Source organism: Ochotona princeps, chromosome 8, assembly GCF_030435755.1.
Source record: "Ochotona princeps isolate mOchPri1 chromosome 8, mOchPri1.hap1, whole genome shotgun sequence".
NCBI classification, from domain to species: Eukaryota; Metazoa; Chordata; class Mammalia; order Lagomorpha; family Ochotonidae; genus Ochotona; species Ochotona princeps.
In genome coordinates this window covers 50,325,151-50,353,086 of record NC_080839.1, presented here as the reverse complement: position 1 = coordinate 50,353,086, position 27,936 = coordinate 50,325,151, and the positions used below count along the sequence as shown (strand labels likewise).

General features: G+C 39.7%; 1 protein-coding gene and 1 non-coding gene across 2 annotated transcripts in view; one reads left to right on the top strand and one right to left on the bottom strand.

Moving 5' to 3' along the window:
• The window catches only part of THADA (THADA armadillo repeat containing), a 332,219-nt gene that overhangs the window by 213,965 nt on the left and 90,318 nt on the right, over positions 1 to 27,936 (bottom strand). The window contains exon 25 of the mRNA XM_058668010.1: positions 26,038 to 26,129. Coding sequence (XP_058523993.1) covers positions 26,038 to 26,129 — 92 coding nt within the window. The remainder of the gene's footprint in view (positions 1 to 26,037; positions 26,130 to 27,936) is intronic.
• Positions 22,280 to 22,389, top strand: LOC118760698 (U6 spliceosomal RNA). The gene has a single exon (XR_004996931.2). It is a non-coding gene; the product is annotated as a U6 spliceosomal RNA (small nuclear RNA).

The following is a 27,936-nucleotide window of genomic DNA, read 5'->3' as shown; positions in this document are numbered from 1 at the left end:
AGTGATAGGAAATAAATATCCTTACATACACTAAAAGCCACACTGCCCCTTCAACCTTCCTCCCAACAAAAGCCCAGAAGCAGAGTGACCATGACTTATTTATAGAAAGGACAAAGGGTAGAACAGGATAAAAATGAAAATACAGCCAAAGAAGCCTCTTAGTTTCCTCTGGCCTAATTTAAATAGGGTTATTCAAGTGCAAGAATTGGTAATGAATGATGTTGCCAAGATAAGGATGAATCAAAGAGTCATCATTAAATCAATGTTTTATTCTAAGGACAGACTATCATATGTTTTGACCTAAAAGACATGACTCACAGAGAGTCCAGGATTTCTTTTCCTTTCTTCCCTGAAATGTGAGCAAAACAAACAAAAAAAAGGTGGAGTGTCACATAACATGAGCCCCATACCAACTGAATGGTGGTTTCAATTCTGCTAGTCATCAGATATGGGACTTGGGTAAATCACCTAACTTCGGAATCTCGGTATCCTCACTTATTAAATGGGGGATGATTATACTACTCTAACTACTCCACATGGATACCATTATGATCAAATGAGACAATGACCAAGTGCTGCTAATTCTACCTCCTAACTTTCAATTCTATTTATGTTTTCCAATCCCCATTGCCACTCTCCTAATTCTAACTGCAATGTTTACCCTCGCCTAGATCACAAAATTTACCACACACCTGTACTCATTCATGAGAAAAAGTTGAAAAACCAGGACAATGTAGCATATTTTGCTTAAAACTAAGAGGTCATTTAAATGTTTATTTTTCTTTACATTTATTTGAGTGTATAGTTTTATTTTATGAAATGATTTTGATAACATGTTTTAAATATCCTTATTTAATAGAATAAAAAGGCTTCAACTCCATTATGCTAAGATCTTCAATTTTTTTTTAATTTTTTGCTGCTACACAAAATCTGAAAGTCTGGGTAACACAGATCTACATTATTCTAATAAATAAAACTTCAAATAAACAAAATGATCTCCTGATTTCCAATTTTTATTTCCAATTAGCTATGATATGTTCTCTACATATCAGCCAAAAGGATCATACTAAAACAAATTTAATCCTGCACACTAAAGTTTACAATCCTTCCTTTGCCTCCATGTCCTCCGCTCAGCTGAGAGAATGCCCAGTTCACTGCCGCCTGGCATTCTGCACATTTTTACCCGTGGGCTTTTGCATCAGGGGTAGTCCTCCCCACCTCCACTCCTCTTTCCCAGAGAAATACTGCACACCCTTCCTTTCAGCCATAATCATCCTGCTTTAGAACACCTTCCTTCCTGCTCACAAGCCTAGATTATACCCATTTCTCAGGTGTTCTTAAAGCAACCCTTACACCCCTCATCACAGACTTGCACTTGTATATTTGATTGGCACCTACTGGTATCTGCTTATATCAGGCACTGCTCTAGGTGCCTGAGAAACAACAAGCAATTTGGCAAAGACCTATCCCCATGGAACTAGCATTCCAGTAACCAAAAACAGACTAGAAATTAATTAGAACAGTAACAAAGAAACAAAAGATCTAGTGACTGTTTATCATTGTAATCCACTGAACTCAGCACAACCTTTAGGTTCTAGCTTGAGCTCAAAGAACATTTGTTGTATTGTGGATGTTGTAGCGCAGTGAGTTAAGCCTCCACTCAGGATATTCATATCCCATAGTGAAATGACAATTCATATCATAGTTACTCTTCTTTTAATCCATTTTCTTATTGATGCATCCTGGAAGGCAGAAGATGATGACTTAAACCCATGCCACTCACATGGGAGACCAGGACAGAGTTCCAGGCTCATGGCTGCAGTGAAGCTCAAGCCATATGAGGAGGGATCAGCAGCATCTGGAAGAACTTTGTCTTTTTGTCATTCTATCTTTCAAGCAGATGAAAATAAATAAATAAAAATAGACATTAAAAAGTACTTATAGGATGAGTAGATGTAAGAGTGTCAAAAGATTTTGTTATGTGGATGTGAGGAAGCAATTACTACGTGAATGGGTCCATTACTGACCCAATAAAGTCTCTTCTTAAGTCTCACGCATGCTGTTTCAGTCACGTCATGGCAGGTCCTCTCACAGACTTGCTTTTACAGTTGGAAAGAGTTAAAGTAGTTGCACCAGTAATTTCCAGGTCACATGAGCTAAGCATTGAAATCTCCAAAGTCTGAAACAACCTGGCCCAACAGGTATCTTCCTCAAACTCAAAAATACAAAATTAAAACAAAGCCAGCTCCTATTCAGTCTGGAAACCAGGACATTTGCTTCATACTATATCTGAAAGCTTAATACCAGAAAAGTCAATAACAACCATGAACAGGGACCTTGTCAGATCACTGTCAAGGCATAATCCCAATCTGAGTTATCATCTGCTGAAATAAATTAAAGTCAAGAAAGTAAACACTTAAAGAATATTCACTTGTCTCTTGTCCAAAAAGGGGCTCAGAAGGAAATTTTGTTTTAATAAAAAATGAAAATAAGCCAGGAATATGAACTCAGATCTGAGGAACAGTCCCTGTGGGTCAGCTAGTCAGCGTAAGAAAGAGTTGGTGGAGCTCAGGGGAAACTGCTCCAGGGTGTGACTGTGACACCATCCTGCTCATGTGAAGATTTGGAAAATAGATTTTTTGGACAGACCTGGGCCTAACATCTCCACTACCAACCTAACAAGCCAAAAAATAAACCTGGTACAAAGGTGCCCACTGGTTCTGAAAATAGCTGGTTGTCCACAGACTGCAAACACTCATTCATCAAGCCCTGGGCCTGTGACAGGCACCAATCCATCATCAGCCAACTCAATGAACAGGTCCTGAACACTATGTTAAATGTCTGGAAGGAGAGGGAACTGTAAGCCTCAAGGAACTTGAAATCAAATTTAAAAAATAAGACAGAAATGAAGGGGGGTGGGAAACAGAAATAAACACTCCAAAAACAACAAATTCCCCCCTCCCCTAAAAAAACAAAACAAAACAAAACAAAACAAAACCCACATCCCACAGAGTCTGTTGCTTCAGGAAGGCTGTGTCTCTATGGAGGGGACACAACCACAACGCTGGCACTCAGAAAAGTAGATGAGGTACTCAACTACTCTGGGTGACACGTGACCTTCAAGAAGGGCTAGGAAGCACCTCTTCCAGGGAGGCAAAGGGGAAGGAAGCAAAAGCGTGGGGAGGGGACAACAGGACTGCTGAGGCAGGGACGTGTAAGGCCTATCTAGTGAAGGCCAGGGCCCAAGGCTCTAGCAGAGCAAGCTGTACTGTGGGAGGCCCCGGATACCAAGCTAATGAATTGGAAACATATTTCTCAAATACTGGAAAGCTACTTGAAGTTTTGGCAAAGGAGTAACATGATGAACTCTGTTTGGGTCTATCCTAAAAATTTTCACGTAAGTCTACACTGCTCACACACACACACACACACACAAATTGGAGAGAAAAAAAAAAATTTAACCATGTGCCAAAAGTTTTAAAACCAACACATTTTCATAGATATTTAAATAAAATCATACACCATGACTAAGTCTTAGATCATTCTGTAAATCACATATATTGAGTTAAGTGCTGTAACCACTAAAAGGTCCATTTTAAGAGCACCAAAAAATTATTTCTGAAAGGCAAATCCAGTTCTAGTTACGCCAGTTACCCTGCCCCTAACCTGACTAGAGTCTTTATTTTCTTGAAGCGTTACAGATTTCCTATGTACCTGGAAGGAAGAGCTGTTAGTCATCAATCTGGATGGTGTGGGTTAATAGGGTCTTTGTTCAGAAAATTTAATTACAAGTTTGAGCTCTGGATGAATGCAAAATGAAACTATGGGAGGGGACTCTTTCACTGCTGTTCAGCCAACTTAGCAGACCCAGGAACCTTCTGACTCATTTCTGGGTGCCTTTCTTAGGAAGCCAGTTTCTTCCCTGATTTCTGTGGCATGGCTGGCCTTTGTTTACCAGCTTCTCTGGTTTGAGCTCTGGCTCCCCTGCACCAATACTCCCAACAACAGTTCTGTAATCAAAGGCCAGAGATGTTCAAACATAATTTTGGCAGTTCCATGTTCCCATAGCAGCTTCTGCCTCAACATGTTGTTAGTCTGTACCAACTCCAGGCTCAACAGAATTTTACCACCTCTGACCTACAGAGGCTTTGTGGAGGGAACACAGAGTTTAAAATCAAGCTTTAATTTACTTTACCAAAAAAATTTTCTCTGGCAAGGAATTATTTGAGGAAGGCTGCCAAAGCAAGGGAATTTGAAGCTGCATTTTATACCTTGTAGATTATCTCAGAAATGTCAGCAATAGAAACTATAGACAAGAGACACAATAAATTACACTAATGACATTTAAAGACACCAGAGTTTGAAAGTTTTCTGAGCAACAAAGCAAGGAAAAAACACTGATTGCTAAAAGACCTGCTTTCCAGGCCTATAGGGCATTAATAACAGCAATATGAATGGCATAAAGAAAACCTCTCAGAGCTGTACAGTGAATGCCTGCAAGTGTTAGAAAAATCTCTCAGTCGTTTGCTCCCAAAGCACCATTCCAGTGATGGTAACATTTCTAATTTTAAAAAAGAAGGATAGCCTTTCAAATTTCAAATTCAACCTCTCTTGTATGTCCAAACCTATATATTTTTGGAGTAAAATAATACGTATGTGTGATACACAGAGAGTATTAGGATGATATTCAGTTGTAAGGCATCTAAACTCAGAATCAGTCATTTTAGAAATAAGATGAAGGAATTTTTCATGTTTCATACTTTCTGTCACTCCTTCATTCATGTAGCACACTAGTTGTTATTTGGGGGGCGGGGAAGGACTCCAAAACAAAATCATGAAACAAAACAAACTACAGCCACTCCTTTCTTTAAAAAGCATTTCCAGTTCAAACTGCAAAAGGAACCATTCCTGCAGAAAGCAGATTATTTGGATAAAGACATGTGGTAAACATTTCCCAGGGAATCAGCAAATGAAGAAAAGGTCAAAGGCAAAAGTCAACCGGAGAAGAACTGCACCATCTCAGCAATTTATCAATTTAAAAGAGAGCAACAGTTTGAAGTGGGGGGCTGGGGCAGGGAGGGAAAGGCACACAGGCCACCTCCATGCATTCTCAGCTGAGGTTGAAGAGAAATCTCTGGCTTCTCGGGGGAGAATACCATAACATCTGTTCACTTGTCATAACAGCCACTCCGTTGATTTAAGAAAATATTCTCTCTCTTTTTCAGAGCTGTTGGTTCATAATTACACGATTTCTCTTGAGCCTTGGTTTCCGCAAGATGTGTTTATTCTGCACATCTGCTCTCCCCATACCTGATTACACAAAGGTATCATAAAGAGCAAACCAACAGGTATAAAGAGACCAGCCCTCAAAACAGATCAAAGCAACAGCCCATGGAGTCCTTTGGAAATCTTGGCTGGCAGCTCTTGTAAATCAAAGTGCTTCTAAAGCAGAAAGCATTCAACTACCGTATTTATATAGGGCGTGATTGACAGGTCAGTTATTAACTTCATAAAAACACAGGCAATGTTAACTAGCAAGAATGTTTGTTCTAGCTGTTCTATCTGAAGGAAAATGAAATCCAAGATAGAATGGCTTGCTCTCTGTTTCTTTTAAGTATTTATTTTAGAACTGTGCAGTATAAAAGAATGTTTTTTCAAGTCAGTGAACTTAAGCTATTTTGCTTACTGTTCTGGAATTTAAGTATGTTGTTATAATTCTTTAGAAAACAAATGTTACATTTACTAAAGGCAAATTCCAATGGCTTGCCATGATCTTTTCAAGCCCTCAAAAAAGTTTTACTCTTTTGAATTACTAAAATTAAAAAAAGTTTTACATTAATTAATCTTTCTTCCAGTAACCAAAATGTATCAAATCAGGGAATCAAAGAGCAGGAAGGCCTCGGCCCAGTGATCTGGTTACAGGCACAGATACCTTGAACTGCTTATGGCAGCAAGGCCAAAGTTTGCCAAAAGGGGATAAAAATATTCTGGTCTATAACCTATTATTTTCTTTATTATTAATATGTCCTATCACAGATGGTCATTTATTACCATAGATGCAGTATATTCTATTTTTTAAATGCTCTTAGAAAATAACAGTTACATGTAGATACATGATCAGGAATCTCACAGGAACAGCCTGCAACAGTTTTCCTGGATAGGGCTTAATATGGTTGGCATCTACACTTACCCCAGTGGCTACTAAAAAAAAATGTGCGCCTGTGACTCTCAAATCTGAAGAACAGCTTCTAAAATAGTAGTCTTAAGCAACTGTATAGCACAAAAATTCAAAGGTTTTGCATTTATCCGTCTATTATTCACTTTCAAACAATTTTTTAAAAGATCTAGAGGGAAAGAAAAAAGTTTTGCTGTTTTGAATTAATCAGTAAATATTTTTGAGATTGAAATGAAAAGTTGGCATTTCCTAGCTAAATAAATGCTTATGAACTGGATGGTTGTTTATGCGCCTGTTTGTTTATGTGTATTTAACAGCCTTGGGCTTTCCATGCAAACATAAATTTTGCTAAATGTTTCTTGAATTAAATGCAAAAGTCTTTTTATTATCAAAATAGTCCACCCTTAGCAAAGGCTGTCATACAAACTGGATACCAAACACAAGAGCAAATCAGAAATTTCCAGAAAACCCTTCCTTGCTCATCAGTATAGTGCATGTATCACACTCCTGGTTCCTCCAGCATTCTTACAAACAACAGTCTTTCAGAACACAGAATTCTTACGAAATAAATACTCAGCCTTAGAACATGCCCTGGCCTCCTCCACTATCCACGCCACCTCCTTCCCCCGCAGGACCATATTTTCAAACTAGAATATTTGTTTTGACAGACTTCTGCTTGCTTAATTCTCTGGCAAAGGATTTCTTGTGCACTCCCAGCCAGTTATAAACATTTTGCCAAAAATATGCAACTCTTGGCATGACAAGAATAGCGAAGGGGGTTAAAAAAAAAAAAAGCCCTGCCAGCAGACTTCTAGAATTAAAGATAAAAGCAAATACACTGAATGGACAGAATCTTTTCCCTTAACATATGATAATTTCCTCTTGCTTTCCTGCTTCTCACTATCCTGCAGAAAACTTCCATTTGACAGTTTGGAGTACCTTCCCTACACTATATAAAGCAATGGTAAACAATTGCCTAAATCTTGGTTTCTAATTAAAGAACTACTTGTCCAAATGAAAAATGTACGTTAGTTAATCCTACTCTGTGAGTAAATCTCCAAAACAATTTCTTAATAACAGTTTATCAGGAAATTAAAATCCATTGAACTTGTTTAATCCAGTGGAATACTTCTCTTTCATTATTTCTCAAGTTACATTTAAGGACCTAATACTCTAACATTTAACAATGCAAGATGTTCAGCCTTCCCCCACTGCCTTCAGAAGGGCTGGGCAGAACATCACAAAGCTCTCCAGGGAGAGCTTAGGATGTGGGTGTGGTACCTCCTCTACAACTAACCAGATTCTTGGGAGGCGTAGCCCACAAAAAAGTTTCCCTGCTTGGGTGGATTCAGGCACTTCCCAAACAAAACAAAACATTCCCGGATCCAGACTGCTCAAAAACTCAATCTCTGTTGAGAGATCCTCTTCCTTCACGTATTATGTAAATGCCTCTTGAAGTCTATCTTCAACCAAGTGATCTCATTCATTCCGCTGGCCATCCATACAAGGTTACTCCTTCATCTAGCCCAGATTTCACTCTTAGCACCAGACCTTGTATACCTGCCAAATGGATATGTCCCACTGGATGTCCTTCAAGCACCTCAAAACACAGGTGCTGCAACACTGAAATTGTTTTCTCTCCCACTGTTTTGTTCCTCCTCCTACAACTTTGCCTGTCAACTGTATTGTTAACCCAGGAAACTGTCCAAGCCAAAAATCTGCCATCATCCCACAATCTTTATCCTTCCCTGGTTCTCTAACCTATCATCAAGCTTTGCTGAGTCTACTGTCTTAATATATCTAATCAATAATGCCCTCCTCATCTTCCTTGTTCACTCTGTCTCTGACTTGAATGCAACACTCCTCTTTCTCACCACTCAAGCCACCCAGGGTTTCACCAAATATGTTCTTTAAAGGATAGTTCTTCCTAAAATGTTCCACAAAACTCTAAATGAGTGTTTGACATTATGGCTGAAGAGTTACAGTGCAAAACAGCATATGAAAGATGTCAAGAAACCTGGGGCTAAAAAAACTCCCACCGGCCATGCACTGTCCGCATCCGTCTGCCTGGCTCCTCTTCCCTCGACAGGTTTTCTTCACAAGCCTGACTTCCACTTATTCTTCAAGCTCAGACACTGGCCGATCCTTACAGGAAGCCTGCCCAAACAGCATGTGCTCATCTGCACTTGGGGTTTTTGGATCTCCCTTGGCATGCCTCTGTAAGAGAATACTCGAGCTATTGGCTTGATTTAGAGACCCTTGGGAAAAGACTGACTCATTTATCTTTTAATGCCCAGCACATTATCTGACACATAGCAGCAGGTCAATAAACTCCACTGAGCAAATAAGTGCTAACAATACTGAAATGTATGGTGCAATTTACTTTGTGCCAGGGCCCTCTTCTAATCTTGCATGCACAGTATTAACATATTTAATAACACAAAACTCCTCTGGGTTATTTTCTCCTTTGGATACATGAGGCAACTGAGGCAAAAAAAAGAGTGAATGCATCCCATTATTCCTCCAACGGAATCTCAGGTTTTCTTATCTGTAGCAAGGTAACCCTGAGTAACTTCAGTTCTTAGGAAAAACAGAAGTGATTCATCCACTTGAAAGTGATCTGGCAGAACGGTTACTTGTAGAAATACTGTATACGACTGAATAATAAGGCTTTGAAGCAATGGAAAAATAAATGGGTTAGGAGGAATATCTGAATTTGAACACCAGCTCTGCTTCACATTTTCATATGTGCCATGTAGGAAATTAATCATCTAAACTCCAAGTGTTTCCCTACCAAGAGAATATGAAATCAAGTATGTGAAACCCATTTGTAGCCTTCATGTTATGAAGTTAGTATTATATACTGAGGCTGTTACAAAGGCCAATACAATGGAAAGAGGTGTACCCTTCCCATACAGCAAATATTTATGTTGTGATTACTGGCTCTATTTTTATTTCCCTTGTAGATATCTGGCCCAAATAATTAGAAATGCTTTCAAATATGCATAGGGATTTCTACCCAAAGTTTAGAAACTTTCGATTACAATGAAGCAATTAAACCCCATCTGCTTGGAGACTCACTGTACAGGGAAAAATAAGACAAATTACTGAATATTAATAAAAATGCTTGACAACAGTCTTAAAAATTTCAACAAGTTCATGACCAGCACAACTGACAAAACTATCCACACTGGGGTGACTGTCTACACTCTTCTGTCACTAATGGAATCTTATATAATACAGCCAGTGCTCTCAGCCCTACAAACTGTGAACAGCTCAGTAGATAAATCTCAATAAGCCGCCACATCAAACAGACTGGAAGAAATCAAAAGACTGCTGAGCTAAGCCAGACCGGCTGAAGTTTTGGTTTATTGGTTAACTGTTACACTTGGAAACGCATAAACTTTAATTGCAAGACTTGAGGTGTATGTAAAAAATGCCTGACTTAAGGAGAAATACTGATCAGAGCATCTGTCACTAGTTAAAAAATGTGGAGATCTTTATCCAGGATATTTTTGGTTGTTTATAATTTAAAGAGATGAAAATAGCCAGTCACATGGTGACTAAACATGAATCATTGTTTCAGCTTTTTGAGAATGCTTGGAAATCCCAGGTGTAAATTAGGCAGTAACACTGTTGTTAATCCAAGTCATGTGAAAGTTAAAAAGGGGGAAAATCTGGTTTAGTTTATGACTTTTCATGGTATTAACTATAGGTTTCTCAGAAATATTAAGGAATATAGCACTCTGAAACACTATATGGAAAAGTGAAATCCGGTGGTAAAATTTGGATGTTTTTACCATTTTCTACTGAATAGCTAACCCCCTTTGGTAGAACAAGAACGAAAACTAAACATTTTTTTAAAAGCCCTAGGAGAAAGTTCTCCCAGTAAAAGTCTAATAAACATTTTAGTGAAAGACTGAAAATGAGGTCCACTTCCCTACACCAATCCCTTTTTCACTGCTACCCAAGCTACTCAGCTAAACTCAGTCAGCATTTACACAAAGCTTTAGGACAGAAAATTTCAAAATATAGTCCCACCCACTAACTGCTTCAGATATGATGGCACAAAGCTAATTTACAGAGAGGGGTAATACACAAAGACTGGGGCACACCAGGCAAAGTCTTCAGGAAAGACAGAACGAGAGCTAGAACGACCAATTTATGTGCTTCATTAATCAAAAACAAGTTCACTACTGAACAAGAGCTTCCCAAACTTCAAACACCAGCAAATTAGTACTTTCCTGAGTGAGACCGTGTTTATTCCCCACAAAAACTCTAGAGAAAAGTACTGTCATCATCCCATCTTAGCATAATGTGGAGATGAAGAAACTTTCTCCAAGTCAGAGTCAACAGTTAAATCTCGACATGCGTGTCTAGCATTCATCTTTTGAGACACATCAACGGACACAGCATTTCATTGCTTCTACATAAGGCATATCCTGAATATGGCCTGAAGTACAAGGAATACATCAGACCAAGACTCCAATCTCAGGCAAGGAACAATCAAGTTTGGCAAGACTTCCTAATGGAAAAAAGATTTAAGCTGATCCGGAAGCAGGAAAAGCCACGATACAATAATACGTTCCTAGCTTGTGGCTTTATCCTGGCCCAGCACCAACTGCTACGGCCATCTGGGAGTAAATCAGCAGATAAATTTCTGTTTCTCTCACTCTTTCTCTGTAACTTTGCTTTGCAAATAAACAAAATAAATATTTAAAACATAGAAGTAACTATACATAAGTGATTCTCTCTACAGAAATTACTTCTGCATGTTAAAGCACTATATAAATAAAGTTACTGTGCTTGTATAGATATTATAAAAAAGGAAAACACCAAGTAATAACAATGCGATTATCAAGTAAACTATGATTTGTCTATTATTAGGAATGCTAATTAAGCAGTCATGAAAAATAAAATGCATAGTGTTTATGTAACAACAGGAAAAAGCCTTCCCATAAGCAACTAGTGCAGTATGCAGCCTATAAAAAATTACTAAAAATACATTTTCTTAAAAAAAAAAAGATTTATTTATTTTTATCAGAAAAGCAGATATACAGAGAAGAGGAGAGACAAAGAGGAAGATCTTCCATCCACTGGTTCGCTCCCCAACCGGCCACAATGGCTGGAGCTGAGCCAATCCAAATCCAGGAGCCTGGAGCTTCTTCCAGGTCTCCCAGAGGGTGCAGGGTCCCAGAGCTTTGGGCCGTCCTGGACTGCTTTTCCAGCCACAAGCGGGAGCTGGATTGGAAGTGGGGCTGCTGGGATTAGAAACGGCACCCTTATGGAATCCTGGGGTGTCCAAGGCAAGGACTTTAGCTGCTACACTATCATGCCAGGCCCACAAATACATTTTCTAAAACCACAATACTCATGGGCAGAAAAAGTGTTGAGAACATACATCAAAATTATGATGAAGGTTGTACATGGGTAAAAAGGAAAAGACTATTTCTAACTTGTCTTTTTCCCCACATTTTTCTTAGTTAAGCAGATAATACTTTCAGTGTAAAGAAAGAGACCATGAAGGAAACACAGTAAGGCCAGAGAAGATTCCTGGAAGCGATGGTACAACCCTAGCACCCAAAGGGCTCTAAAAAAGTCTAGCGCTCCTACCAGACTTAACCAATCTATAAAACCAGTAGTAAGTATGCTGGTGGCAAAGAGAAAAATATTACAGATGGAGAATCATTCTTTTGAAAAAAGGAAAAAAATAGCTCATCCATGGGTCCGACATCAGGAGGATCTGAGTGGCAAAAGTCCAGCTGTGTTAAGAAAAAATAATAATAATAATAATAGACTTAGGAGAAGAGCTGGAGCCTCCAGGCCTACTGAAAAGGCACATAAGTTCTTCTTCAATTCACAAGTGCACTCATGTCTCTAACGAATCAAGGTTCTCCCGAAGTAAGAAGGTCCGAACCCCACAGACACTATTGCTCGATTACTATTTTTTGTCCTCCCCTCAAAGAAACAAATATTCACAACTACATCATAGAGCACCTGATTCAACAGAAAACACATAAAAAATCAGAAAGTTAATCTGAGCAGTCTGTTTTAAGTCATAAGCACAGGTCCAAGCATTACTAATCCTCAGGTTGTGGCACCAATCTCTTAGAACATATGAGAATAAATCAACTGCTTACTTCTTGGCTGTATGAAATCATGACAGTATTTGACTCCTAATGATCAATCTCTTCTTTTTTCTTATAATTATTGCCATTTCACAATGAGCGCCATCTGTGTCTTTTGATGGCTTTTTAATTAATTTATTTTCATTTGGTTTGAAGAAGCAAGGAGCAAATGCCAAAGGAGGGGAATGAGAATGAGAATGAGAGAGAGACAATCTTATATCCTCTGACTGACTATCCAAATACCTGCTAGAGTCAAAGCTGGGCCAGACCAAAGCCAGGAGCCCTGGACCTCAATCTGGATCTCCCACATGGGTGGCAGGGACTCAAACACTCACACCATTACTTGCTGCTTGCAGTATGAACCCCACTAGGCATTTGCAGGGAAAGCAGAGGAACCAGGCCTCCAAGCTGACACTCAGAAATAGAAACCGGGTGTCCAAAGAAGCTTCATCTCTGCATCAAATGCCTACACACGGAATGCTCCCTAAGAACAGGATGCACCTGCACCCCCTTCGTGTCGAGCACTAAGCCACACATTCAGTTCATGCTCAACATCAGATCATGCCCACAAATACATTGCAGGATAAATTAAAGAAAAAAAAAAGAAAAGAAAAAAGAAACATGATCCCATTATTTTGATTTTTAACTGATTCTTTAAAGAGTGATAGCACATTCTTGGCTCTGAAAAATCATTAAACTTCAATTTGGAATGTGGGGATGGACACAGGAACAGAAAGATTTTTAGATAATGAAACACCCACAGAAATGCCGTGGATCGCATGGAATTCAATGTTCATGAACAAGCCAGCCAGTCTGGCAGAACATAGGGACACAACTCCGAAGGCAGCCAGGGTTGGAAGCATGAAAGATATCAATAATCAGGGGCCCGGCGGCGTGGCCTAGCAGCTAAAGTCCTCCTCGCCTTGAACGCCCCGGGTTCTCATATGGGCGCCAGTTCTAGTCCCGGCAGCTCCACTTCCCATCCAGTTCCCTGCTTGTGGCCTTGGAAAGCAGTTGAGGAAGGCCCAAAGCTTTGGGACCCTGCACCCGTGTGGGAGACCTGGAAGAGGTTCCTGGTTCCCAGCATCGGATTGGCACGCACTGGCCCGTTGCGGCTCACTTGGGGAGTGAATCATCGGACAGAAGATCTTCCTCTCTGTCTCTCCTCCTCTCTATATATCCGGCTTTCCAATAGTAATAAAATCTTTAAAAAAAAAAAAAAGATATCAATAATCAAGTGTGTAGGAAGGGTGTGGCCTGTGACTGGTTGCGTGGTGTAATGGAATCTAAGCTAAGCATTCACCTGTGGCAGTGACCAAGTTTGAGTTTCAGCTACTCCACATCCCATCTGGTTCACCTTTATGACCTGGGAAAGCAGTGGAGAATGGCTCAAGTTCCTGTGCCCCTGCACCCACATGGCTGACCCAGAAAGAGATCCTGGCTCCTGCCTTCCGACAGGCTCAGCACCAGCCATTGAGGCCATGTGGGGAGTGAACCATCAAACAGCAGATCTCTCTCCCTCTTTTTCTCTCTGTAAATCTGCTTTTCAAATAAAAAGAAATAAATCTTTAATAGAAAGAAAGGCATGACCATCTATGGAAAGGTTACAACTTATAAATCCTCACGTAGGAAGTGAACTCCATTTTTTCCAAGGACACAAATGATACAATGGTGGTGCTGCAGAGAGCCCACAGAAATTACTGACTTCACCAATCAAACAAAACACTTTTATGATGATAAAAATCCTGAACTCTGTTTAAGGCGCAGTCATGTCATGGGGCTGCCATAAAGTTACGTGTTTATTTTCATTCTATTTGGAAGATTCAGAGACAGAGAAAGACAGATCTTCTATCCGCTAGTTCAGTGTCCAAATGCACACAACATTCCAGGATGAGCCAGGCCAAAATCCAGGAACTCCATCTGAATCTTCCATGTGGGTGTCAAGGGCCCAACTTCTTAAGCCATCACCTGCTGCCTCCTAGAGTATAGACTGGCAGGAAGCTGGATCAGAGGTGGAGAAGCCAGGGCTCACAGAAGGAGATGCATGATGTAACCAGAATTTCCCAAGTAATGATTTAACCACTCTAACAAATGCCCAACCCAATTATATAAAATTTAGAAAAATCATTTGACTTTATATCATTTAGTCTATCAAACAAACAAACAAACAGGTAATCAGTGCTGTAATATACAGGTCAAATTTCAAAAAGCAACATTAACATTCTGCTGGCTTGAAATTAGCCTTGAACCAGTAAGACATTTCATATTGAAGAACTGTATTTGGGAGCATAGAAATGTGTTGCATTCTATTCAGAATTTCCAAGTTAATGCTCTGTGAGACATGATTCATATTTAAAATGTATACGTAGTTCCTAGGTGCTATGGTTGGGATGTGATTTGTCACCCAAATATTTCTGTGCTAGAAGGTTGGTGGCCAATGTAATGGTGTGAAGATGATGGAATCTTTCAGAGAAAGGGCCTAGTGGATGGGAATTATATCATGGATGCTCCACTCTCACAACCAAATTAATGTTGTCTTACGGAGTTAGTCCAGTTTGGATTAGTTCTCACGAGAGTGGGTTTGTACAGAGCAAGGTCACGTGTGCTGTTACGGAGCTTGGCCCTTCTGCATGTAGTGGTTTCCTTTTCTACGTTTCTGCCACAGTGTGAAATAGTCAGTAGGGCCTCAGCAGGACACCAGTGCCATGCAGCCAACAGAACTATGCATTAAATGTACCCATTCTCTTCAAACATACCTAGCAATAGGTGTTTTGTTATAGCAACACAAAATGGACTGAAGCACAGAGTGAGGTTTTGGTAATGCAAACCACTTATGAGAACGAATCATAGGAGTTAGTGCTGTGAAGTGACCAGTTAAGCTGTCATCTGCAACTAAAACAACCCATACAGACCAACATCCCATTCCAAGCCAATTCCCAGCTAATTAATGAGCCTGGGCAAAGCAGTGAGGGATGTTTCACACATGGGAGACTTTCAGGCTCCTGGTTTTGGCCTGGCCCAGCCCCAGCTATTAAAGCTATTTGGGGAATGAAATCAGTGGATAGCAGAGTAATTCTCAATCTCTCTTTTTCTTTCTCTCTCCCTTTCTTTGGAACTGCCTTTCAAATAAATAAATAAATCTTTTTTTTTTAAATGAGAATTATTATTCATATAATAATCATTTACCAAGATATACAATATATCATGCCTTTTAAAATTTATATTAAGAAAATATATAAATAAAAGATAAAACATTTTCATATTGGATGGAAATACTACACATGTTTGTTGTTATTTAAGTTATTGTTCTTACTGAAAACACTATCAAAGCTTTCGAAACAGCCTAGAAGGATGCAGCAGCAGACATCATTAGTTGCCTAATCAACATTCATTCTCCCACCCCTCCCTTTCTTTTGGTTGGGTATTTACTCTTCTCCAAGCAGTCATCTGCTTCAGGGAGGGCTGGCACCGATCCCAGGACCCACCTAGAGAATCCTGATTAATGTAAGCTAATTACGGCAGATCCATCTCTCTCCAGGAATAAGTTGAGGCATGCTAAGAGGTTAAGTACGAACAACAATTTGTACTGTAGGGTGTGGGGTGGGAACATAAAAACACATACTGGAGGAAGTAATCTTGCTTTTAAATAGAAATAGAGACACACAAAAGCCCCTGAATGTTGGCAGCTCTAGTACTTGGACAAGATAACAGGAACTACAGCCATTTACAACCATAAAGCATATCTGCACAATGGCCATGCCATCACCCCAAGGATGGCACAATGGAAATATGTGAAAAACCTGTATCATTGACAAAATCAATCAATCCGCCTTCGAGCTTTCTAGTTGAAAATGAGATACTTTTCATTGTTTAGGTTTTAATTCAAATTTTATATAACTTGTAAAAAAGTGGGCCCGGCGGCATGGCCTAGCAGCTAAAGTCCTCGCCTTGAACGCCCCGGGATCTCACATGGGCGCCGGTTCTAATCCCGGCAGCTCCACTTCCCATCCAGCTCCCTGCTTGTGGCCTGGGAAAGCAGCTGAGGACGGCCCAAGGCTTTGGGATCCTGCACCCACGTGGGAGACCTGGAAGAGGTTCCTGGTTCCCGGCTTCGGATCGGTGCAGCATCGGCCCGTTGCAGCTCACTTGGGGAGTGAATCATCGGATGGAAGATCTTCCTCTCTGACTCTCCTCCTCTCTGTATATCTGACTTTGTAATAAACTGAATAAATCTTTTAAAAAAAATAATAACTTGTAGAAAAGCATGAAAACACTCTAGCAGTTTTACTGTGAATGAATTTGAGCCTATGGTTAAATATTAACAAATATAGCTTGACTGAGGGAATGATGGATGACAAGAACAGAATATAATGAGTATGCAGTCTTGTAACACATACTGACTGAAGGTATAGAACTCAGCCCTAACGGGAGGTACTAAAGCCTTACCTATGGTGTTTCTCCTTAAGATTTATTTATTTGAAAGTCAGTAAGAGAGAGACTAAGAAACAATGAGATACCTTTCATTTGCTGGTTCACTCCCCAAATGTTTACAAAGAACAGGCTTGGAAAGGCCAAAGCCAAGAGCCAGGAGCATCTTCCAGGTCTTCCACGCAGGTGGCAGAAGCCCAAGCATTTGATCCATTGTCCACTACTTTTTCTAGCCATTAACAGGGATTGGAAGTGGAACAGCTGGGTCATGAGTCAGCGTTCATAGCAGATACTGGAGTAGCAGGCAGCGGCTTTACTCACTGCACCTCAAGACCAGCTGCCACTTACACTGTATTTCAGAGCTGGTTTATTATCTTGTTGCCCTCCCTATATGCTCTTCTTCCCAACCCTACCTCCATCCCAGTCAGAAAGGTTGCCTACTAATAAGATTGCTACTCAGTTCATCCACTGTGCCACAGGCACTTTTGCCCCACACCAATAATCATGTGTTTGGGAAAATAAAAAATTAATCTAATTTCAAAAACACAGCAGAAGATTCTAAGCATACAAGGTACACAATAAGCATTCAATGAACAACAACAAAAAGTAGGACCCAGCACAATAGCCTAGTGGCTAAATCCACACGTTGCAACCACTGGGATCCCATACGCTAGTTGATACCCTGGCTGCTCCACTTCCCTTCCAGCTCCCTGTTTGTAGCCTGGCAAAGCAGTAGAGCATGGCTCAAGACCTTGGAACTCACACCCACGTGGGAGAACTGGGAAAAAGCTCCTGGTTTTGGATCAGCTCAGTTTTGGTTGTAGCCACCACTCCCAAGTGAGCCAACAGATGGGAGAATGAGAGATCTTTCTCTCTGCATCTCTTCCTCTCTGTAATCTGCTTTTCCAATAAAAAAAAAAAAATCTTTTCTAAAAAAAGATTATTAAAAAAGTCTATTGATTAAAAAATAAAGAAGTTCAAGTTCTACGTATAGCAATAGCTAAAAATTGCCAGAATTTTTAAACTTACAATAGTCACAGGAACCAAGTCCTGAGCAGAGACAGATATCCAAGTTCTAAAGAAACTGCTTCCTCTGCTTTAACCTCTGTGACTCTGCATTTGCAGCATTTCTCTACAGGAAGTGAGAGAACACAAATAGTGCTTATGAACCCCTCGTTAAATGGAGACTTGATCTCACAGTCCTGGAAGCAATCCTGATGTCTTGAATTATGTAATCCACGTATTACATTATATTAGTCTGGCTCATCTAAAACATAAGCTACAAAAATACCAAAGGTACGAAAAACTATTTACTCATGCTTTTACTAAGATGCAGAAGGAGGATGCATGCATTGCCAAAATTCCATAAAACATGCTCAAACTAAAGCAACAATGCCTTAGTTATTAAGGAAGGCAATGGCCTGCAGCAGTCCTTAAGAACAAAGATTACTCGGTCCATGCAAAAGTCAATATTTAAGAACACAATCAGAATTCCCACTTCAAGTTCATGTATTCTTTACAAAAACTTCTTTTTTGGTTACAAAAAAATTCTTTCATGGTTTTCTGATCTGTAATCCATGAATCTAAGAATGAATAAAAACTTGAAACATAAAACTCTCTAATAGGCCAAAATGTCTTTATAGGCTTTATTCTTATTTTAAAAATTCCTCAACAAATGATAATACAAGACTGGTATCTTAGGGGCCAGTTCCAAGGCACAGAGGGTTAAACCTCCAACTGTGGAGCTGGCATCCCAAATGGGAACCCATTCAAGTCCCAGATGTTCCACTTCTGATTATTCTCCCTTCCAATGTGCCTGACAAAGTAGCAGAAGAGGGCCAAAGTGTTTGGGTTCCTACACCCAGAAAGGAAACCCAGAAGAAGCTCTAGGATCCTGGCTCAGGAGTGGCCCAGATCCAGCAGTTTGAGCCATTTGAAGAGGAAATCAGTGGATCTTTCTCTCTTTCTTTTCATCTCTCTCTGTAAATCTGCCTTTCAGAAAGTAAATGTATCCTTTGAAACAAGACTGGTATTTTATAACTATATTAAAGGTTTGTAGGAAAATAAAAGATTTAAATTTAGCATAAAACCATTTGAAATCCATGCATCATTTCTTAATAATATGAATTTTCCATGAATCTTGTAAAGAACCCTCATAATTATCATTTTCCAAAAGTATTCCTCACTTACATCTAAAGAACCACATGGAAGGGCATGTATTTTGCACAGCAGCTAAGATGCCAGTTAGGATGCCCACTTCCCATATCGGAGTGGCTGAATTCAGGTCCCCAATTCACTTCTGATTCCAGCTCCCTGTTAATGCACACCTTGGGAGGTAGCAGGTGATAGCTCACAGGCTAGCTCTCTACCACCCATGTTGCACACTCAGATGGAGGTCTTGATTCCTGGGCTTAGCCTGGCCCATCCCTGGCTGTTGTGGGTACACGGAAAGTGAACCAGCAGATACGTGTGTGTGTGTGTGTGTTTCTTTTCTCTTTGTCACTCTGCCTTTCAAGTAAATAAAGGTAAGAAATGGGAAAGAAAAGGAGAGGGAAAGAGGAGGCCAGTCTGCATGTTGTACAAACTACAGAAAATGTATAAATAACATCTCCAGACCATATCAAAATATCCTGGTTCTTAATCTCACTCATTACTATTTAAAATCTTATGATGGAGGCCAGCATTGTGGTGCACGGGTTAAGCATCCACCCATAATGCCAACAACCCACATGAGCACTGAGTAGAGTCCAAGTTATTCTACTCTGAATCCAACTTCCAGCTAATAACGCCTGGGAAAGTTGGAAAGCAGAAGTTTATCTGAGTGCTGAGACCCCTGCATCCACATGGATGACCCAAATAGAGTTCCAGTCCTGACTTTGGCCTAGTTTCATCTTCAGCAGCCATTCGGGGAATGAACCAGCAGATGGAAGATCTCCCCTTCCCTCTCTCTACTGGTAAATCTTTTTGCACCAACATTGACACCTTTTTGAAGTGTCATCTTTACTTGCCAACCAGAAAATGAAGATTCCTACCTTCGGTTTTCACAATACGTCAGATATCTTGAGACACCTGTTCTTCCCTTACCTCTGGTGGCACAAAACAGTGGAGTTAAGGGAATGGGAGGCAAAGGTTTGTTCAGTGAGGAAATGGCCATTTGTGGGTCAAAAAACACACAACCCATGTTAACTTCCAACATCCAAAGAAAGGGTCTTAAAGTCACTGCACAGCAAACTTGTCCTCTGGGCCCTCACAATTTCTACTAAAATCATCATACCACAGCAGAAAGCAGAGATTATGGGTCCAAGTTCAGGCTTTGAATGAAGTGCCCTTTCCTACAGAGTTTGACAACGTAAAATCTCAAAAACTAGACTCCACAAGGATGACTCACGGCTCTAGAAGGGCTCCAGGCTGCGTTGGTGTGATTCAGCATGCGTTCTTCAGGCGGCACTCGAGTGGCTTTCTAGATCTGCCACTTTCTAGCTGCGTGACTTTGTTCTATACTGTGAAATCAGGCTGGGACCATCTTTCTCCTAAGGCTGTGATTAAGGCTTACATTAGACCTATGAAAAGCACGTGGGGCCCAGCGGCATGGCCTAGCAGCTAAAGTCCTCGCCTTGAACGCCCCGGGATCTCACATGGGCGCCGGTTCTAATCCCGGCAGCTCCACTTCCCATCCAGCTCCCTGCTTGTGGCCTGGGAAAGCAGCTGAGGACGGCCCAAGGCTTTGGGACCCTGCACCCACATGGGAGACCTGGAAGAGGTTCCTGGTTCCCGGCTTCGGATCGGCGCAGCATCGGCCCGTTGCAGCTCACTTGGGGAGTGAACCATCAGATGGAAGATCTTCCTCTCTGTCTCTCCTCCTCTCTGTATATCTGGCTGTAATAAAATGAATAAATCTTTAAAAAAAAAAAAGCACGTGACACGTGACAAACAGAGCACAGGCCCTCAAGAAGCACTGGCTCCTTTCACAATTTCTTACTTCCACACCAGTGGAACACAGACTCCAGCACAGCACACAGCTGCCATCTTCTGCATCGCATTGCCAGTTCTCCTGGCACAGAGAATATTTCTGATTCATTTCTGGAACCAGTATTCAGCCTAGGGCCAGGCACAGAATAAAAACATAATAAATGCATGCTAAATGGGGGGAAAAAACACATTGGGTCTGCGAACATTAACATGGTCACAGTCAAAAAAGATCCTGATTTTCAGTTTGGCTAAATAGGCTGTTGCCATAAGCTACTATATAGTTCAAAGCAAGCGAATTCTTCTCAAATAATTACATTCTCTAACACATAAAAACCCAATTGCCCTGCAGCTCTCAATTTTAGTTTTGAGAATCCAGTTCTTCTCCAAACAATGGAGTGGGTAACCACAGAAACTTGTGGAATCTCTTTTCCTAGAAAACATCAAGAACAGGAGAGAAGCCAGTCTGTCTGGAAATGACTTCCAAATCTGCCTATAAGCAGGATGAACTGGGTCAGATGCCCTTCGGAGATTCCTTCCAGCCCTACTCCACTAAGATGTTAGAAAAATAACTAAAATAATTCTGTCATTTATACTCAGGAAAATAAAATAAATTTAACATCTCCTAACAAGTCACTGGAAATAATTTTCCTTGGACCTAGAGAAGCTTCTACAAAAACATTTTCTTTCTGAAATTGTACTAAACCATTGAAAGCTATTAATCTGAACCTGAGCTCTCTTTAGTAAGAAAGAATACAGAGTGCACTTAACATGAGATACAACATTATTTTTTTATTTCTCTTCACTTGCCTGCATGGGACACATCTACCAAACCTCAGTCTTACAAAAACAAAACAAAAAAACTACTTCTCTTTGAATACTCCATTCAATTCCCCTATTTCTGAGTTTCTAAGGCATACATATACTCACATCACATTGTCAGGTGATTAATTGATCGTGTCTTCTTTTTTCATCTAATTCAGAAGTAACAATTCCTTTCTCCCTAGCCAAACTGTGAATTCATCAACTAAGGTCCAAGTTTTATATTCCTCATGTACTCTTCCATCATGCAACACTGAGTTCATGATAAACGGTCTCCTGTTCTTATTGGCTCACTTACTGATTCAGAATGGAGAGAAACGAAGGGAAAGCACAAGAGTCACACTGTACTACTCTGGAGTGGAGTGCCTGGATGAAGTTTTGGCTAAACAGACAGTTCAAGTAAAAAAAATAAGGCTTTTCAAAGGGCTATACATAGGTAGATGCCATTTAGCTGGGACTAGCATAGTTGAGCGTTAACAAAAACCAGAGGGATATACCTAGAACTTCAGAACACAATGGTTTAGCTCTGGCCCTATCAGAAATGAGGAACTATAAGGTGACCCAAGTCCCACACAGATGCAGCCTATTTAAGAAAGCATAGCACATTTCCCCAGTCACAGAGCTGTGCTGGTTCCGACTTTTCACAGGGCCAGTTATTCATTCTGTCAAGGCAAGTCAGGTAAGGAACAACAAATAAAAGGAACTCTGAAAAATAAAAATGTAATAGTATCTGAAAAATACTCAGGTAAAACTTGTGTTTGTGCTCGCTTCGGCAGCACATATACTAAAAAAATTGGAACGATACAGAGAAGATTAGCATGGCCCCTGCGCAAGGATGACACGCAAATTCGTGAAGCGTTCCATATTTTTAGGGTATACCTAAGAAGCCGTTGAACTTGACTGGACAATAAGATGCTGGACTCTATGTTTGGTATACGCTTGCAATGGGGGAATCTCAACTGAACTTGAGCTGTGGTTATGCAACAAGGTGGAGGAATCCACCATGGTGGGAGGGTTTGGGGAGGGGTGGGGAGAACCCAAGTATCTATGTAACTGTGTCACATAATACAATGTAATTAATGAAGTTAAATAATAAATAATTAAAAAAAAAAACTTGTGTTTTCTCTTTCTTGGTAATCCGAAGAACACCTCTAGAACAAAACCAGTGGGCCCAAAAGTTCCAATGCTACAGATTCCACACAGGGAGGCAGAACCCTGTTCTTTTTTTATATAATGAAATAGGAGCTTCTTACCCCTACTACATGATGGACACTGAATATTTTACCAAACTTGTCATTATTCTGGAACATGATTGAAAGCATTTGCTTAGGGAGATTTCAGGAACAGCACAAACTTCTTGCTTAAACAGAAGAGCAGTGAAGGCCTAGAAGGGTTAACTAACTTGTTATCCTGACTGCACAGCAACAAAGGCAGCAGCAGAAACCAGATTTCCTATCTCTTCTCTTGTAACAAAATTTACTTAATTCATTAGGCAGGTTATTTCTGCATGCCTCCTATAAGCCAAACACTGAGCTACACAGTAGGTACACAGAAATGGATAAGATAATAACCCTGTTTTTGAAAACCACAGTGTAACAGCAAAACAAGGGCCACAAATAAAAGAAGCAGTAGCAGGAAGAAAACCCAAACATATCTCTAATTGCCTATCACTACCAACATTCTAAAAAAGAAAAGCAAAAAGAACTTGTAATGGCCTGCTCTATCCTCGCAAGAGCTTGCCAAGCACACAGCCCAGATCTTACTGTCCCTGGTATACAGATGGAGAAAATGAAGGACAGCATGGGTAAGGGAGTCTATTAAGGTCACCTCCCAGAGAAGCGTAATGCCTAGAAACGAAGTTTGTTTACTCCAAATTGACTTTTTCCCCCACTAGATGAAAAAGGCAGATGTTCTTTTTTTATGTCTAGTTCGCTTCTGACCAAGAGCAATGGTTTGCAAGAGTATGCACAGGGCAATCTGTGGTTTCAAAGCAAACTCAACAGCCTGTGAGGTGTCACCAGCTGAGCTTAGTCTGCGGCTAAGTAACTAACCAACAAGACATCATTATTACCAACATTCTTTTATTATTTTTTATTATTACCAGTATTTTTTTAAATTGGAAATTCAGATATACAGAGAGGAGGAGAGACAGAGAGGAAGATCTTCCATCCATTGACTCACTCCCCAGGCAGCTGCAACAGCTGGAGTTGCACTGATCTGAAGCCAGGAGCCAGGAGCCTCTTCTGGATTTCCCATGCAGATATAGGATTCCAAGGTTTTGGGACATCCTCGAATGCTTTCCTAGGCCACATGCAGGGAGCAGGATGGGAAGCGGGGCCACCAAGATACAAACAGGGATCCATATGGGATCCCGGCATGTGCAAGCAGAAGACTTTAGCCGCCAGGCTACCACATCAGGTCCAATTACCAGGATTCTTAAAAGTGACCATTATCCAGACACATAATAGATGGAAAAGATCCTGCCCTTGGGGAATTAAGATTATAGGGAATAGGCAAATAAACATTTCAACAAGTGACATAATTAAACAAAACAACATATAAAAAAACACCCCAAACAATGGCACAGTTAGGACAATAAAGGTTTCGCAGATCAAATCTAATGGGAGTTGCCAAGAAACCCTTCAAGGGTTAAACAGAGACCAGAAACCTTGCGTATAAAATGAGACAAATCAATCTTCAGATTAATGAAATAAAGGCCATCACAGAGAATGTGCACCACATTTTTAAAAAGTTATTCACATCCTAAATCCTTCACTTCACTTTGCATCTTTACTCAAAACAATCCTACAAACATATACCTCTTTCTAGGAAAGTTACATATCTTGAAACATTTCCTTTCCAAGAGGATTGAATTTATAATGAAGGTTTCCATCAGCATAATTGGCAAAGATTTAAACTTGCTCTGTTGCCCTGTTCTTCCACCTTCCTCAGACACAAGCTAAGTGAAGCAAATCTGATCACGTGTTCACCTCATAAAATGCACATACGTGGTCAAGAATCACTTCATAAGGACTAAAAGAAAAGGCATTCCTTCATTTTTCAAGCTCAGTTTTAAACATTCATCTCACTTGTTTGACAACTTAACATTTTACTTTTTTCACTACTTCCCATGGCCCAACTATTTCATATCTTAAAATTGCAGTTATTACCAAAACAGACAAAATTAAGGAAAAACAAATGTTAGTGAATTTTAGTGGCAGACATAATTGCTCTAATAGGTTGAAGAGCAGAAATTATAAGCATCCATACAAAGGAATAACGTTTCACTTATTTCCAAAATAAAAGAAAGAAAGAAAGAAGGAAAGAAAGAAGGAAAGAAAGAAAGAAAGAAAGAAAGAAAGAAAGAAAGAAAGAAAGAAAGAAAGAAAGAAAGAAAGAAAGAAAGAAAGAAAAAGAAAGAAAGTCAGCCAGCCAGCCAGCCTGTGGTATTTACTCAGGGGATTCATAGGTACAGCCAGTTACCTCCCTCTTAAATATAGCTGGTGAATTTTATAAGGTGGTAAGTAGCAACTCAAATGATAATGCACAACTACCACAGGTTTCATTAGAATTGCCACCAATGTACAATAAGATTCATTTTGCAATATTTTTCAATTCCTACATTCCATAATATTAGCTAATTCCTAAGACTAAGTTCCATCACAAGAAATTACATTCCTTTGAGTACACAATAGCTTAAACTCTCACTGGGAAGAGTACTAACTTCTACAGGGAGCTGAGTACAGGCCTGAAAGGCTCTCCAGACCCTCAGGGGTCAAACTGGACCCTAAAGGAAGTAATTATACATGCAACGACAGTGACATCTAGTGTTAACAACTGCAAGCCACCCAGATTATCTATAAGTCCTTGAAGGGCTAAAGAACAATTCAAAGCATCTCTTTAAAAACAAACAGAACTTGTTAATGATACCTCAAAATGGTTCCATAACATATAAAAAAGAAAAGTCTCATAAAGAAAAAAACATCTTAGAGAGTATACTAAATACCATAAAAGTAAAACGCATTGTTTATTCCCCATAGTCAACATCTGTAACTACTCCTCCAGGTAATGCTTTAATGCAAAGTAATTTGGGATCTGTTCTGATGATTCTATTAGTCTACTTATAAAACTAATGATACAGCACAAGCTAGTACTTGCTGGTTTTCTTGATCAAGAAAAAGTAGTTTAGGATATTGCAGGGATACTTAAGGAAGATGCAAAATAAATAAGGAAACAAATGAAATAAAAACTCCAGCTGTTATATGGAGAAACAAGTTCTACACTTCTACCCTTGCTGCTACTATGCCATATTTATATTGCTTTGAAAGGTCCACTTATTAAAGAGTTGATATTTTTTGCTCAAGGGCTTAAAATCCGGCAGCACAGGTTAATTGATTATAGTAATTATTTCTAATTTATCCTAAGGATCAATCTATAAAAGTAAGCAAAATTTCAAAAATTATTCTTGGCCAGGATAATATTGTATAAAAACTAAAGTTAGCATTTGATGGTGCTTACCTATTTGTTTTGGAAAGTTCATCTTTTCCTCTCTTAACTCCAAAAATTCTTGTGATCAAGGAACTAAAGAGAAGTGTGGATGAATTTCTCACCTAATGCAAAAACAAACATACAGTAAGGGTTAAGAAATATTCATGGCATGAAACCAACGCTTACTGTGTTAAAGCTACATATTCAAAATCATTACCCAATTGGTTAGGATGCAGCTAAGGAAAATACAGTTTGTATTCATAAAATAAGACAATGTTCAAAAAAGCTTTTAGTAACTGACTTAATGATTTCCTCTAAAACTGTACTTTATAATTCAAGTACATGCCCAAAACGCAGCACTTTCTCATAATTCTAAAATGACCACTATAACATTATTTCCATTATGTCTTTGTATTTCTAATATTAATTGTTACTTGCTATTAGGAGAAAAAGAGAAAGAGACCTTCCATCTACTGGTTTGCTCCCCAAATGATTGCAATGCACAGGGCTGAGCCAGGCCAAAGCTCAGCCCTAGAAATTTATCTAGGTCTTGCATGTGCGTGGCAATGGTCCAACTACTTGGATCATCAGCTGTGGCTTTCCCAGACACTTCAGCAGGGAGCTGGATCAGAAGTAGAGCGGCTGGAACACAAACCAGTGCCCACAAAATACACCAGCATAGCAAGTAGCACCCTAATCCTATAACAGCACTTCAAGATTTCACTTTCTATTTTCTTCCTAATGGTAAATACCCCCAAAAAAGATCTCACCTCTTTACAACTTATTTTCTATAATCATTTACCTACTACACACCTGCAAGATCTGACTCCAAAGAATCCATGTAATTAGTATAGCAAGAAAATGTTTGAAATCCAACATGTTGTCTATTAATTTCACAATACCAGTATCCTACACAAGTAATTTTACTTTAACATTATCTGAGATAACTGATTTCCAAAAAGAGAGGCAAGAATATAACCAATAAACAAGAATTATTTCTCCAAGATGACAATGGAATATATCTTTTTCAAAAGCAAAGTTAAGATACTTCTGAAATACTGTACAAATGTTTTGAATATCATGGCATCGTCAACCCACCACAATTCCTTTGCCAAATCAGAGCAGAAACAATTTAGTAGGAACGAACCTCTCTGTGGTATGTTACACATTGTACTGCAACATGGAAAATATTCAGAATTAGAAGACAGACACTTAGTGTCATCACAGAGCTCACATTGTAAGTAGACAGGTGTTTTGTGGCCATACGATAATAGTAAATTGAAAGGTTGGTAAAAGTAACGATGAGGGCTTAGCGCAATGGCCTAATGGCTAAATCCTCGCCTTGAATGCGTCTGAATTCCCATATGGGCGCTGGTTCTAATCCCAGCTGCTCCACTTACCATCCAGTTCCCTGCTTGTGGCCTGGGAAAACAGTAGAAGATGACCCAAAACCTTGGGAAAATAAATAAATCTTTTTTTTTTTTTTTAAAAAGATGACAATGTGAGATTCAGAAACAGTTTCCTGAAACTACTGCCCAAGAGTCACCAATCCTACAGGGATTGGAGAGTAGCAGACTGTGTCAACGCTGGCACTGTTCAGCCTCAGTGGAGTTGTGGCTATGAGTGGAGACAAGTACAATTTTGCCAGATTTTCAACTTTTTCAAGAGAAGCCAAGAAATGCTGACTTTTATGTGAAATCTCACTGATTTGAAATGTTGGCTCTAAATAAGGGAATGGGAGGGAAACAGTGTGGAGGCCAAATAAAACACAAAGACGGACTACATTTGTCCTATCACCCACCAGTGTGCAATCTCTACTCCCGAAGACGAGCTCCCTGAATCACCCATGATAACCCTGGCAGCTGACTTTTCAGGTCCATTAGTATAATTCATATCAAAATTGCAATGAAGATGATATGATGTTATGTA